General features: G+C 37.5%; 1 protein-coding gene across 1 annotated transcript in view; it reads left to right on the top strand.

Annotated features, from left to right (window-relative positions):
- LOC144523220 (CUB and sushi domain-containing protein 1-like) overlaps positions 1–15,130 on the top strand; it is a 339,360-nt gene extending 324,230 nt beyond the window's left edge. The window contains exons 67-74 of the mRNA XM_078258647.1: positions 3,450–3,561; positions 3,769–3,948; positions 4,398–4,460; positions 4,915–5,076; positions 6,568–6,680; positions 8,008–8,095; positions 8,378–8,504; positions 14,971–15,130. Of these exons, the coding sequence (XP_078114773.1) occupies positions 3,450–3,561; positions 3,769–3,948; positions 4,398–4,460; positions 4,915–5,076; positions 6,568–6,680; positions 8,008–8,095; positions 8,378–8,504; positions 14,971–15,130 (1,005 nt within the window). The remainder of the gene's footprint in view (positions 1–3,449; positions 3,562–3,768; positions 3,949–4,397; positions 4,461–4,914; positions 5,077–6,567; positions 6,681–8,007; positions 8,096–8,377; positions 8,505–14,970) is intronic.
- Positions 15,131–16,392: the final 1,262 nt, after the last annotated feature.

Raw genomic sequence — 16,392 nt, 5'->3', positions numbered from 1 at the left:
TATGAACATTTGTATGAATCTCAAGTTAAATATGATCCCCAGGCCCGAAAAACATTTCTGGACAGGCTGAATATTCCACCTATTTCTGAAGAGTTTGCAAAGAAACTATGGCAGATCTTAAAGAGGAAGAAGTAGGCATCGCTTGCATGAAAGCAGGAAAATCAGCAGGGCCAGACGGAATCCCAAGAGACCTGTATAAAACATTTAAAACAAGATTACTTAAGCCATTAATGGAAATGTTTTTGGAAGCATTCTGTAATGGTAGTTTACCCAAATCAATGACAGGTGCATTAATAATATTACTGCCTAAACCAGGAAAGCCTAATGACAGGTGCCAGAATATGAGACCAATAAGCCTATTCAATTCTGAACTCAAAATTCTATGTAAAGTTTTAGCAAGACGGCTACAAGAAACACTACCTAACGTAATACATAGGGATCAAAATGGGTTCATCCTTGGTCGCTAAGGATTCCACAATGTTAGGAGGGTCCTTAATATTATTCAAAGCTTGGAGGACACTGCAGATAGGGCCCTCCTATCTTTAGACGCCGAAAAGGCTTTCGATAAGGTGGAATGGTCCTACCTTTTTAATACTTTGGAACGATTTGGATATGGGAATACATTTATGAAGTGGGTTCAATTACTTTACTTAAACCCTACTGCAGAAATACTTGCAGACAAAAATATATCAGAACCAATCAAAATTAAAAGGGGATGCCGCCAGGGATGACCCCTGTCCCCACTTTTATTTACTCTAGTGATCGAATCACTTGCTATAGCTGTACACGGAAATTGTAGGAATAACAATTTGACAGACAGAACATAAACTTTCCCTATATGCAGATGATGTCATCTTGTTTATCTCACACCTTAACAAATCAATCCCTGCTCTGCTACAGTTAATAAGCTTGTTCGGTGCCATCTCAGGATATATAATTAATAACCCTAAGTCTTCAGTTATATTATTTAATGAAAAGGAAAGGGAAAACGCTCTTACAGAAGCTTCTCAATTTAAAGTGGTAGATCAATTTACATATTTAGGAATACAAATTGGATCTAAACTAGCTAGTACAGTTAAAATTAACTACGAACCTTTGATGGAAAACATAACAAAATCAATTGATAGATGGATTACCCTGCCTTTATCTTTGATTGGCAGAATAAACATTATAAAAATGAATATACTCCTTAAAATATCATATATATTTCAGAATATTCCACTACCTCCACCTGATGAATTTAAAAAAAAAAAAAATTAAAAGGTCATTCACAGAATTTATATGGGCAAATAATAATAATAAATTGCCTCTACCCCGGTACTTATATTCAGACACATTGCAGAATTTGATGAAACAAACTACTAATCCAATTGTTAAAAATATGATCAAGGTGTGGTTTGAAGTGAAGAAAATTATCAAAGAACCTAACCTATTGTCTCAGTACAGTCCCATTTGAGGAAACCAGCACTTCACTCCAGGGAGAGCAGATGCTGTATTTAGAACATGGGCAACAAAAGGATTAGAAAAGGTTCAGGACTTGTACCTGCCAAACTCAAGCTATATGATTTATTAGTGTCCAATTCATCAGAGAACTCAAATTGTAAACGGAATTTATGGAGTAAAGACATGGGAAAAGAGATCTCTTCAGCGTACTGGGGATCAATATGCACAAAGGCTCACTCCCAATCAGTCAATACAAGGTTTAAACTGCTACAGTATAAATGGACTATGAGAACCTATATCACGCCAGTTAAATTAAAGAAATATAACGGTAACATTCCAGTTCAATGTATAAAATGCTTGACGGAAAAGGGAACATTATTTCACTGTGTGTGGCAATGCAGTAAGGTCAAAGCTTTTTGGGAGGAAATTAAAAAAAACAATGGAAAAGATTATCTTAAAAGATCTTTTGATGGACCCAGTTTTTTTTATTTTAGGACTCCACCCAAGGATCACAAGTACACAAAAAGTGAACAAATAATGATAGATTTGTGTCTTTTGCACGCTAAAAAATCAATTGCATTATTTTGGAAAAGTCAAGCAGACCGACTGTTACATATTGAGTTCGGCAAATGTTAATAACCTTTTCTCTGGAAAAAATAACATATGTACAGAAAGGGAAGCAAGAATTATTTGAGAGGATTTGGGGAGCATTTAATTTGTTCATGAAAGGTATGGAGCTAACGAATGAAGAGGAGGGTCGAATGCTGACTAATGTAAACCTTGTAATGTGAGCTAAAACTTTAATACAATGAGACTATCTTAATTGATAAAGCAGTCATTTGATATATCATTTTTGGAATGATTGTATGAGATGCCTACGAGAGTTTTTTTAAATTATTTTTTTATTTAACTTCTTTTGACTTATGTTTGTTGTTCCTGTTTGTCATTGTGTTAAATTTTAGTTTTTATCACGTGACACAATGTAGACTTGAGTGGTCAAAGTACACTTCTGTAAGTTTGGAACTGTACAATGTGCACACATGTTTAATTGTGAAAAATGTTAATAAACATATTTTTCAAAAAATAAATAAATTGCAACTTGCAGAGTTTGGTTGGTAAGTAGGTTAAACTCAACCTGAGATACAGTGGGCCTAAAGTTTGTAAAGTTTCTCAGAAAAACAAGAACAATCAAACATTTTACATGCAGGTCAAAAGTAAAGGCATGGTAAAAGTAGTACCCAGATTTCTAAAGTTAGACTTTAGGGATAAAAAAGAGCAATGTGTTATTTTGTATTAGAGACACAACTGTCTAGAGCACAAATAAGAACCTGTTGGTGGAAGATATTGGTCTTAATGGAATTTAAGCAAACACGCAAATCCTTCAATTTGTGAAGGGATAATTGGATATTATCCACATATCATATTTCCCCTGACATCTCTTCAAAGAGAGGAGGGGGTTACCACCCACATCATGCATAACTAACAATATTACATTCACTAAAACAGAGAAAATGATAAATGTAGGTATTTATTTTTGTTCCCTGTTTTGTTAGATTTAAAGAGTTGGCATTGAGTTAAAGCTAGGGCTGGCAGTTTTCTGTAAAAGGCAAAAAGAAAAACTATATTTAGCCCTTCTCCTTAGCTCTCCCCTTTCTGTCCTAATCCCCTCCCACCAGAGGAGCACAGGCTTATGCACACACTTCATCCAGTAACCTGTATGAGTACTAGTCAATCATTCCAATCATGATAGTGACCCTAATGCCGTTATATAGCAGCGATTCTATGAGAAATACCGTTCTTTTGCAAACTTGTGGGCCTGTGACACCCTATGAGATGACTTACTGTGATTCAAGGCTCTAGTTAGCTACGTAAACATGAACTTGAATTAGTCACAGCTTTTTTTCAAGTTAACTGACAACTACCTCATGCTAAGTGTGGCAGCTCTTAAGAAGCTAAAGGGTCAACAGTGGATAAAGAGGATTTTTTTGTGCTTTTACATCATGTAGGTTGGCAGTAAGATTTCCTTCAAGTGCCGCAAGAACTATCACATCATTGGATCCACTACAAGAACGTGCCTAGAAAACCTAACCTGGAGTGGAACTCAACCTGAGTGCATTGGTAAGGAATAAATATGCCTGTTAGTACTCTGTGTACAACTAATATTATTTGTCCTCACCATAGTTTGGTTAATTCATCTGGTTTGTTGTTACTGAGTTTTTTGTTGATATTTATGTTGCATTTTACTCAGTTCTTATTATGGTTTTATAAAGAAGAGTGCAATGTCAGTGTTTACTCTGTGTTTATTCCCTCTTCCCTGTCACTCAGCCCATTCATGCAGACAGCCAGAGACCCCCAGTAATGTAGATGTTAGATCTATGGACCTGCCTACCTTGGGATATACGCTGATCTACACCTGTCAAGACGGTCTCTATCTGGCTGGGGGATCAGAGCACAGAACCTGCAAAAGTGATGGGAGATGGTCGGGCAAACCCCCGCTCTGTAAAGGTATTCAGATCCTATCTTGAAAATGCACTGCTCATATAAAATAGGCTGATGTTGAGCCTAGAATCTGGATGTCATAATCCCATTTGGTTTGACATAAATACAGATTATCACCCTGATATTATTGCTATGCTCTCGTAAATCAGCCTAAAGTGTACCATGAATGCTGGGGTGATGTTTTTTTTTTAATCACATACTCATGGCCTGATCTGGTCTTAAAGACAAGGAGCGGATGGCTGGGAATACTGTTATGAATGACAAAAAAAAACAATTTTGTTCCTTTTTGTCTGTAAAACCCCAGAACTGACAAATGTGTACTGTACATTAATAAATACCTATCATATTTTCTCAGTCCTGTCATCCATTCCCATTCCTATCTATACCTAATATACTGTCAATAAGCTTAACCATCAAGTGAGCTAAACTGAATGTAATGCTGTTTTATGTTTCAGTTGGAGTGAAAGTCAATCCCAAAGGCAGAGGAGAGTCGGATGTCCAGAAGAACAAGATTCGAGGTATGAAGTATAAACAACTACAGCACACATTGTCGTACTTAAACCACAGATGTACTGTATATACTGTATACTTATTGGACTTGCACATTTCCTTGGCAGCTTGTTTTTTCTGTATTTCAAGTTGGAATACTGGTCATCATACTGATTTGTAATGAACTGGATTTTCACTAATTATTTCCCAGAGATGGATGGCTACTGCAGTAGGAGGTTGTAGTTAATCTTTACTACAAGGGTCTTCTGTCTGGACAAGCAGTCTTATTTTAGATTTATAGGATGAAGACTCCGACGAAGTAAATAAATCAGTGAAACTAGTCAGGTGCAATACCATGTAATGCCTTTTAAGTTTGAAGTTGAATTTTATAATCAATATATGCATTTAGAGGTAGCCAGTGAAGAGAGACTACCACCAGAGAAAAATACAAATACTTTTTTTGTGTCTGTGTCTCCATTACAGTTCCAGTGGATGTGTTCTCTCCAAACTCTGAGTGGAGTGGTTTTTACGAGTATCTAGGGAAAAGACAGGCCACCACATTTACAGTGACTGGATTCAACACTACCAGCGGCAGAGTTAACGTCACATTACTGGAAACCAGTGGAGTGTCAATCAGACTGTCAGGTAAAAAACGAGGAACACACTAATAATGAGTCACTCTAATTAATTTTACTCTGAGTAACTTCACATAAGACCTATAATTATGTGGTTTTAATGTTTTCAGAGCTTGAAAACAGGATACATAAAACTGATTGGATCAGTTTTATTTTCTTAGATTAAATTTGCATCAACAAAGCCTGTCAAGTCTTACAATGTATGTGAAATAGAAAATGCTTTCCCCTAATCAACGTGAGCAAGATAAGTGGATATAGTGGATATATATACAATAGAGAATGAATGGAAAAGACTTATATTTAGCTATATAATATGGCTAAAATGCAAAGCAAAATGAAAATAAAATGGACCTGTCTAACTGAAAAGGAGCATTGTAATACCACCTTTGTTTTCATTTAGATTACAAAAAAGAGCAATCACATTCCAGATGATGAAGATTTGCAGACTTTAAATGCAGTGTAAATAACATGGGCAGAAGCACTACTGTAGGTGTAAATACACAGCAAGCTGAAAAAAATCCAGCTTTCATTCACACTTATTAGCAAAGCATCACTGATACCTATCATAAATTAGCGCAATTTCATATATTGCACCGAAGTACGTACACACATTTTTATAAACATTCACAGTCTGCAAGGCAGAAAAAATGGTTTTGTGCAAGAGCTTTAATCCGCTAAATAATATAACTGGTAGGAATTATGAGCCGCCTGACAAGTTGTATGCCTGTGCCCCTCTACACCAATACATCTGCAGAATCACCACACCAGTCTGAAAGGCCAAATTATTACCTGAGCAACATAACCTCCCACAGCAGTACTCGTGTGCACAGCTTTAAAAATGTACTGTGGAGTATATTGTATGAAAATGGCTGGCAGATGCACTCTTGAGTGAAAACCTCCAAAATAATACAGTCTAAGCAACTGAGAATAGCTGTCTGACTCTCACACTGACACTCATGTGTGTTTTGACATTTTACAATGACATTTCACAATCAATAGTTCAGCTTGATCCCGGGGTCATTAAATATTTTCAAGAGGCAAGGGCTCTCAACGTATAAAATTATTTCATTTTGAGTCTGTGATATTTCTCTTACATGGACTTGTCATATTGCACAGCAACCATTTCTGTGTTGGCACTATAGTTAACCAAGTAGAGACATGTAGCTGAAGGGTAAATGTCACTTTCTACCCACTAATGTGTCAGGTGCTTGGTGAAGAAAATAGAATATGATCATTAAAAATGTCAAGGTGTCTCCTTTTCTATGTTTGTCAGTCAACCTGTCTGTCTGTTTGTCTACCAACCTGTCTATATGTCTTTCTGTTTGTCAACCTCCCACTGCACCTTTATCTTTCTCTCAATGTCTTTCTCTTTTTCCTGCCAAGTGCCAACACAAATTAGAAGTTAAGTTACTGTTATTTAAATTATACCAGGTTCAGACACAAATCCTATCTTTTGTACCTCCAAAACAATTTCTTTCTATATATGTATCTGTTCGTCCAGGTACCTACAAGTCAGAGGAAAACCAGCTGCTGTTGAAGGTCTACCAGGTGAAGGGGCCGACGGAGCATTATTACAGCAAGTTTAAAAATGATAACTGGGCTATGGATGGATATGTAAGACACACTTCCTCTCATTTTTCTATATTAAACATTTTAAAATGAATGTTGTTTTTACACATTTCTTTATTAATAATCAATATCACTGCCCTACTCTGTAGCAATAATGTAGCAGCGTCCACACCACATAACTCACCCCACACCCACTACTACGCTGGATGGGGTCTTGCAAAAGAGGTGTATTTCAATCCCAGACAAATCCGCAGTCACATTATGCAGAACAGATTTTGAAATACAATCAACGCTGATTAACATCTTTAAAAAAAAAAAGTCAAATAGAGGAAAGCTTTTGTTCCAAGGTTGCGTTTTGAGGTTGCAAGTCTTCCCGCAGAGACTTCAGGATGTTACTGGCTTGGCCAATAGTTCCAGCATGTACCCATAAAACCACAAATCTGGGGCTCAGATATTGTTGATTTTTTGCACATTTGAATTTGAATGATTTGTATTCATAATTTATCTTTGATGTGCATAAATGGTGTTTTCTTTAGACTGCAAATCCATGAGAATAAGTGAATGTTAAGAGTGTTTAAAAGGAAAAAACAAAAAAAAGAAAGATGGAAAGTCAGCTTTCATGTTCCATGTAGACTGTTTAGGTAATTCAATGTTATATTTGAAGCTGAACTTCTTATGATCATGTCTAAAACTTAAGAATGGATTCAAAATCTGATCCTGTTTGACTTGCTGGCAGAGGAGGAGAGAGGGTGGAATGGAGGAACTGAGTAGGGAGATTGTAAAAGATAGTAGCAGGCAGGGATGAAAGAAAGAAGGATATAAGAAGGAAGGAAGGAGGCACATAGACAGCCAATTTATCATGTTGCAAATGACAGAAAGCATGAGGCAGGAGAAGAGTCAGGCTGGTAATTGCTGAGTTGTGATTCCTGAAAACCAATCATTTTACAGTTCGAAAATGAAATTTTGATTATCGATTTGTGGTTAAAACATTGCTGCTTCAAACTCCAAACAAGAGATGGTGGAGAGGGGAAGACCAGAGTAAAGAAGGTGGAGAGATACTGTTGATAAGTGGAGACAGGAACGTCCTGCTGTGCTTCTGATTGACAGAGTTGAAGGCCCTCCACCGTACTACTTCTGTGTCAAATTGTCACTTTATTCTGCAGCACTTTGTACCTTCACTTAACCTACCACTTAATCCTTCATTGCTAAAATAACCTTTACAGTATCTCCCACTGTCTGTTCAAAGAGTTCATTTTAAACTGTACTAATTTAGGAAACCAGGGTGAATGAAGCGCCCCTCCTGAATGGCCAGTGTATAACCTTTTATCTAAAATCAAACTATAATCTGAACACTGAATGCTTTGTTTTTCAGGTTACTGCAGAATCTGACCAGAAGACCTTTGTCTACCAGGGGCATATCCACAGTAAAGACTTTGGCAAGTTCCATCTGACAAGGCAAGGTAGGTCTGTCTGTAACATCAGCACCAATAACAACCACAACAAACAACAGCCTTGATCTTTCTATTAAACAACGTCAAACTGAAAGTGGAAGTAAAATATTCAGTCAAATTAAAGGAATATTATTGGAATGTTTTTGTTAGTGTAAAATTAATTTAATTTCAGACTGAGTAAACATGAGAAGCAGATCTCAAGTACACAGACTAATAATACAAAAAGCCTTGATTACACATGCTCAAAAGGGTGTTCATGCATGTGTGGGTTATCTGTGTCTGTACCCCAAGGCCCTGTAACCATGGCAATGGACCCATCCAACCCCTACACAAACAGCAGCTCTGTGGCAGCAGCCATCTTAGTTCCTTTCTTTGCCCTCATCCTGTCTGGATTTGCCTTCTACCTCTACAAGCACAGGTAAGCAATATCTTCAAGAGTTAAAAACAGCAACCAGCAGACTAGAATACAAAAGGGTTTGCATTTTTGATTTTTAACAGGTTCACTTTATAAATAAATAAAAGAAAATATCCACCTTGAATTATTTACTGATGCAGATACAACTTCATGTTTTTCAGTGTGTTTTAATGTTTTATTTTTTCAGTGCACCACTATTCCCTAATTCTGTCATTTATTTCATATGTTTCCTTGAAACACCCAGTCTAACTTATTTTAAATGTATCTTTGGGTTGCATTGTATTGCGGTCTCTTAAGTATCCTGTTGATTATTACTGCCTTATTACTGTATGTCTGCCTTTTGCTAAATGTTTGTCTCATTCTGAGGGGCTAGCATCAAAACTGTATTTATCATTTATCAAAACAGTTTCTCAAGGAAATTAGTCTTAACAATTTTTCTGTTGCACATTATTTGTCCAACTTTAAATCTTTGGAGTACAAACTTTATTAACCTTGGAAAGTAATCCTACATTTTCAGGTTTAAGGAGAGATGCACAACTGTTCTAGCTGGTTAGGAGTTTACAGTAGGTGGCAGCTGAATTAAAAAAACAAAAACAAATTTTGTCAGGGATGTAATGCCCTATTTGCAAAACTCCATTAACAAGATGTTGTAATTTAAACTTAATTGGCAACAATGAATATAACAGTGGTCCTTTACTAATGTGATGGTATTTATTCGGATCTTAAAGCATCAATTAAAAGAAAACCTGAGAGTAAGTATCCAAATCTTACTAAATAACTTCTAAGTCCTAATTTGTAGGAAAGGTCAAACCTACAGCACAATTCCTATGAATGATTCTGAGATGCTTGAAAAATATGAGTACTGGTGCACAGTTTATCAATTATTCTTCTCAGTTGTAGCTGCACTTAAAGTATTTTAAAGTGACAGGTTTTGTTGTACAAAGAATCAAAATAATATTATAGTATTACACAATAGTATAACCTTTTTTTTTTTTTTTAAGTTTCTTTCCAGAAAACAACCTTTTGTATTTTTAGACATGGCTCTAATTTATTGAAGGTGCAAATGCAGGGGCACATGGCTATAGACTGCTTTTTTTTGGTGAACAGAGGTGCAAGCACAGCCCTGCTGCAGCACAGACAAGTTGGCAGGATACGAGTGTCAGCCGTTAGAGTTGCATTGCGCCTACCAACCATGACACCTTGGTTTCCATACGGGCTAGGAGCTAAAATGTGTTTGCAGAGAGTTGTTCTTAAAGTCTTAAAAAAATGTAGTTTGTTTAATCCATTGCTTGACTGGATGTGTACTTTAAAGATCACATATACATGACAAGCACTTTAAAAGGGAAGGCCTTTATACTACTAGATACTTTTTTTGGAAAAAGAGGCAGGTTTACATCATTTTTCAAACATAATTATAACTCTAAAACCCCAAGCGTACTATGACGATTAAATCTCATTGACCTTAGATATTAATTATTGTTCCTAGAAAGTTCACAAAAGACTTACAATGCCTAAAGATGGCAGATAATACACAACTATATTGAGGGTAAAATGTCATTATTAACGTTTTCTGTTTAAGACTTGTGTGAGATTCTACACCTAAGGGATGTTCTGATTTCTGCACTTCATCACTCAAAGTTTTACAAAGTCATCTTACTCAACAATAGTCATTATTTCCAGTTAATCTGTTGGCTTATCATTTATGGTAGCTGTATGCTACAGTATTCTATCTGCAGTGAAACATGTAGTGTCTGACCTGTTGATGTTATTCAGGAAAAATACATGTTTTGCAAACATGTTTTGTTAGCAAGTTAGTAATGTGCTTTGCTATGTTAGTATAGTTAATCCTGTGAACACTAAGACGGTAACTGCTGTGTACAGGGCCATGCAGATATTGACTGTACAGTTAGCATAGTTTACCAATAACTAACACTATCATTACATTACCTTACACTGTGTTATACAACCTGCTCACCAGTTAGCTGTGTGCAATGATAGTTGATGTATATTAAAGCTGATGGTTGTATACAGGACATTGTCTGCTGACACAGATGACAATGAGAGACCAAAAGACACCTGGGGGCCTGGCGGCAGGTAAGACTGGCACCTGTCATTCACCTGGTTTCAAACAGCAACCAGACCTCCGCCCAACGCCACATCCTCTGTCAAACTCGTCATCCCTTGTTTTTAGTTTTGAGATTTTGCTTCATGCTGTTTAGTAAGGCTGCACAACTGACCAAAATATGTCATGTAAACTATGAAAATATGAATACTTTGTCCTACTCTATTTTGTATTACTGTAAAATAAAAATAAAATGTATAAACCAAAATCAATATTAATTCAGAGGGAAATGGAACACAGAGACTCCTCATAAGTTTTTAAAAGCAGTGCTGCCCTACTGTGCCAAAACAGCAATCATTTAAGCTACGCAGGTATGTTTTGTCTTTGATCTCATTGTCATCTCTCTGTCAGCATGATTACATCAAGAACAAATATAGTATTTGATGTACAGGTGCTGGTCATATAATTAGAATATCATGAAAAAGTTTTATTTCAGTAATTCCATTCAGAAAGTGAAATTTGTATATTATATTCATTCATCACACACAGTGTGATATATTTCAAATGTTCATTTCTTTTAATTGTGATGATTATAACTGACAACTAATGAAAATCCCAAATTCAGTATCTCCGAAAATTAGAATATTACTTAAGACCAATACAAAAAGGATTTTTAGAAATGTTGGCCAACTGAAAAGTATGAACATGAAAAGCACTCAATACGTAGTTGGGGCTCCTTTTGCCTGAATTACTGCAGCAATGCGGCGTGGCATGGAGTCGATCAGTCTGTGGCACTGCTCAGGTGTTATGAGAGCCCAGGTTGCTCTGATAGTGGCCTTCAGCTCTTCTACATTGTTGGGTCTGGTGCATCGCATCATCCTCTTCACAATACCCCATAGATTTTCTATAGGGTTAAGGTTAGGCGAGTTTGCTGGCCAATTAAGAACAGGGATACCATGGTCCTTAAACCAGATACTGGTAGCTTTTGCACTGTGTGCAGGTGCCAAGTCCTGTTGGAAAATTAAATCTGCATCTCCATAAAGTTGGTCAGCAGCAGGAAGCATGAAGTGCTCTAAAACTTCCTGGTAGACGGCTGCGTTGACCCTGGACCTCAGAAAACACAGTGGACCAACACCAGCAGCTGACATGGCACCCCAAACCATCACTGACTGTGGAAACTTTACACTGGACTTCAAGCAACGTGGATTCTGTGCCTCTCCTCTCTTCCTCCAGACTCTGGGACCTTGATTTCCAAAGGAATGCAAAATTTACTTTCATCGGAGAAAATAACTTTGGACCACTCAGCAGCAGTCCAGTCCTTTTTGTCTTTAGCCCAGGTGAGACGCTTCTGACGCTGTGTCTTGTTCAGGAGTGGCTTGACACAAGGAATGTGACAGCTGAAACCCATGTCTTGCATACATCTGTGCGTGGTGGTTCTTGAAGCACTGACTCCAGCTGCAGTCCACTCTTTGTGAATCTCCCCCACATTTTTGAATGGGTTTTGTTTCACAATCCTCTCCAGGGTGCGGTTATCCCTATTGCTTGTACACTTTTTTTCTACCATATCTTTTCCTTCCCTTCGACCTCTCTATTAATGTGCTTGGACACAGAGCTCTGTGAATAGCCAGCCTCTTTAGCAATGACCTTTTGTGTCTTGCCCTCCTTGTGCAAGGTGTCAATGGTCGTCTTTTGGACAGCTGTCAAGTCAGCAGTCTTCCCCATGATTGTGTAGCCTAGAGAACTAGACTGAGAGACCATTTAAAGGCCTTTGCAGGTGTTTTGAGTTAATTAGCTGATTAGAGTGTGGCACCAGGTGTCTTCAATATTGAACCTTGTCACAATATTCTAATTTTCTGAGATTCTGAATTTTGGGTTTTCATTAGTTGTCAGTTATAATCATCAAAATTAAAAGAAATAAACACTTGAAATATATCAGTCTGTGTTTCACTTTTTGAATGGAATTACTGAAATAAATCAACTTTTTCATGATATTCTAATTATATGACCAGCACCTGTACTTCAAAGTGTTCTAATCAAAACAAGTAATATATATGCTGTATGCTGCTGATTTTTTAAATGTATTTCTACTGTTACTTTTGACTTTCATTACTCTCACCTTGACAGAAGGTATGTGGTAAAGTTAACTTTGCCATCATAATGCCCTAGCCCAACATAACGGCAAGCCAACAGAAAATATTTCTTTACATAACAATTTAATATAAATAACAAACTAAAAGCAAGATGAGAGTGTGCACACAGTGGTTTCTTCCTGCATTAGCCCATATGTCTTTACATTATCTATAATACTGTCAAAGCAATTATGTGTGCTGTTTTTCATTCTACCAATAAAACTAAGCTATTGCACCTACAGCCACAACCAGAAATTAGTGCAGCAACTTGAACCACTGCCATGCAGGGAGGTCTGTGGTGTGTGTTGGTGTGTGTGCAGTTTTGTAAAGTAATGGGTTGAGCATGTAGGGTAGGCTTAGTGGTTCCCCAGGGTTGGATTTCTACCAGTTCACAAACACACACACACACACACACATTCACACACACACACACACACACACACACACACACACACACACACACACACACACACACACACTTAATGAGGTCAGAGTCAAACAGTGTTTCAGCTGCAGCACTCCTCCCTGCTAATAGTTCCACAGGGTTTGGAAGTAAGTGATTATATCTAACTGGATTATAGGACCTGATTATACAAAAATGTAATCTGCGACAAACAGACAAATTATGATGGGGTAGTCATATTTCACAGCATATCTGTTTGAACCCCAGCAGTACGTTTCTTAAAATCCTCATTCAGGCATATTTAGTAATAATATGCAACAAACCATGGGTACCATTTGCAGGATGATGGCAGGATGCAAGTAGACACACTCATGAGAGCAGCAGATGGGCGCTGGCAGCTGAACCACTGAAGCAGGGAGTTGTTATGGTTCATGTTCCCACTCCTGCCATCATTCCCCCTGCAATTTGTAGATTTTTATGAGAAATGCACATTTAATCTCAAGGGTAAAGCTCTTGCCCAAGATGTCTAATAAGACAAGAAAGGACAGAGCGTATTTTATGATTACTTTTTTGATTATATTTGAATTTGAAGATTTGTTTTTTTTAATTGGTTGTAGTCATACTCAATATTCAGTTAATTGTTAATCTATTAAACACTTATAATTATGTACAGATCTCTCTGCATGACTAGTACTACTGTTGAATAGGACACGCAATGTAAATTCTAGCATTGTGTATGTACGGTAGTGGGTCTTACCTTGAAATGTGTACGCTTTTCACACAAGTTAATGACTTAAATAAGTACCAATATCTTGTAATCAGAGAATCTTTTGAACAGTTGGGGGTCAAAAAGGCTCCAAAACAAACTTATAGACACATCAAACCAGAGATCAATAAAAGCATCCCATTATAGTTATGTTTTTGGCTACCTCAAAAATGTAATCTAATATTTCCTGGCTTTTTTTGTTGGTTCTCCAACTTCAGAAAAAAAATAAAATAAATATATATATATATATATATATATATATATATATATATATATATATATATATATATATATATATCCTTAACAAAAGCATTGACAACATTGTTTGTGTACCCAGAGTTTACTAAAAAGAAAGGTTTTGAGCAACTCACGTTGGCAGTTGTTGTTTACGCTGTCCGCCATTTTCCCAGTCAAAAATAGGCGATCTCCGAATGCGAATGAACGGACTCCATAGGAGGAACTGTCATTCTTACAACTACAAGGTCAATATTGTGTTTCACTAACGACAAAACAACAAATTATCCGTGCATTTATATGGAACTAAGCTTTAGGAGCTTTCCATCTTTAATCTCCTCCCTCGACTATTTTTGACTGGCTCGATAGACGGCGACCGGAAGAACAACAGCTACAGTGAGTTGCTCAAAACCTTTCTTTTTAGTAAACTCTGTGTTCACAAACAATGTTGTCAATGCTTTTGTTAAGGTGTCGAGCCCCTGGCGATACTTCGAGCAAAGTTTCATGTTGTGTCGAGCCTTCTTAGTGTTTTAAAAATAGCTATTTTGAGGCTAGCATAAAAGTGGCCCTAGCACTCCCATTTAAAAGGCCATTTGACCTTAAAATCAAAATTAGGTAAATCTTAAAAGTGCTTTTAAACGAAAGTTTGACTCGGGTACATTCACAAAAAGACCCTAGGTTGCATTTTGGCGAGAGTTACACTTTAATCTCGCTGTCCTAAAATATCTCAGTTTTTGTTTTTCATTTTGTGTTTCAGAGACCTGCACTCATTTTTTTCTTTTTTCCAAACATGCCAATACAACTTTGCAGAGATATCCTTGTGAAACCAAATACCTGCCTGAACACCATTATTTTCTTCTCATTTTGTTTTGCAGGACACGTCCCAAGGTCCAGTTCAATGGCTATGTCGGCCATGAGAGCTCCAATGGTCAGGCATCATTTGAAAACCCAATGTATGACACCAACATGAAGCCCACAGAGGCTAAGGCAGTTCGATTCGATACCACACTCAATACAGTCTGCACTGTGGTATAGTCTTACAAACCTGCCACTACCTACACAGTGGTTTAGTCCAACCTCCCTGTTGCAGTCTGCGGTGTGGCTTAACCAAACAGAGAAGAAAGAAGAAAATGATTTGGACTTGTCACCGTGAGCAGTCTGTGTTGTAGCATGCTGGTCCTCTGTCAGCATAATCTGCACAGTTATGCAGCTCTGCTCCACCTCCTACCTGAACAACTGTATCATCCACCTCTCCCTACAGTCCAAAAGAGCGAAATAAGTCTGAACCAATACACAAGGGAGTAGACAATGGAGTCGTCAAATGTGTTATTCAGGAGATAAATTCTGGGACCAGAATTCTTCTTAAGCACTGTTGCTATTCAGATACCAATGAAAAATACAAAAAAGATGGTATGTACGACTAATTGAACTTCCTCCAAGAACCTCATTTAACAGTGCTGGTCCTGTGTAAGTTGACCCAACCTCCTTATGGAAAGGGCTTGTATGGCCAGAGTAATATGGCCCTCGAATACTCTCCATGCAACCTGAATGGTGGTTAACCCAACCTAACCCCATACTCCATGCCAAGTTTGCACAGTGGTAATAGGCTAACTCTTAACTTACTAACTCCCCTGATGCAGGCCACACATGGGTGTGACCGATGCAAGGTTCTACCCTCAGGGGGAAGCACATACACTATTAGACATCGAATAGTCATTGGATGGTTCCTATTAACAACAAGAAAACCATCATTGGTGCTGGACCAATAACCTCCCACTGGACTTAACTCTGGACTTGACAGGACTGGACTCTCTGACCTATTTACAGTTTACAGAGTCTGTTTTGGTGGAAGCTGATATCAGTTGTACAGACTGCTGTAAAGTTGACAACCAAATGCAGTCAATACAGTGACAAGTTCAACCAGACCAATTCCTTTAAAGAAAATGATACTCATCCAGTACTGGATACTAGTATTAGATTAATACTAGGAGAGGTTGACTAGTGCTAGACAAGCCAGGGTCAGATAACAGTTGCAGATACGTTTAAAAGGTTTGTTTTAGCCTACTTGGAGAACTGAATGGGCTAGGTTTAATATAGCAGGACAATCACAGGGTTAGGTAAGTTGAGGTGTCAGTCAAGTTCCTGTGATTGTCTTTACCTTCTGCCACTTACTGTATTGCCTATTATGACAATGTCTACCTACAGTATTTGGCAACTAATTTAGGCTAAAACATACCAGCTTTATTATGAGAACCTGGGAGCTAGTTCTAGATGAGTTTTTGACATTTTCAAGCATT

This window comes from Sander vitreus, chromosome 1, assembly GCF_031162955.1.
Source record: "Sander vitreus isolate 19-12246 chromosome 1, sanVit1, whole genome shotgun sequence".
NCBI classification, from domain to species: domain Eukaryota; kingdom Metazoa; phylum Chordata; class Actinopteri; order Perciformes; family Percidae; genus Sander; species Sander vitreus.
This window is presented reverse-complemented; position numbering and strand designations above follow the sequence as displayed.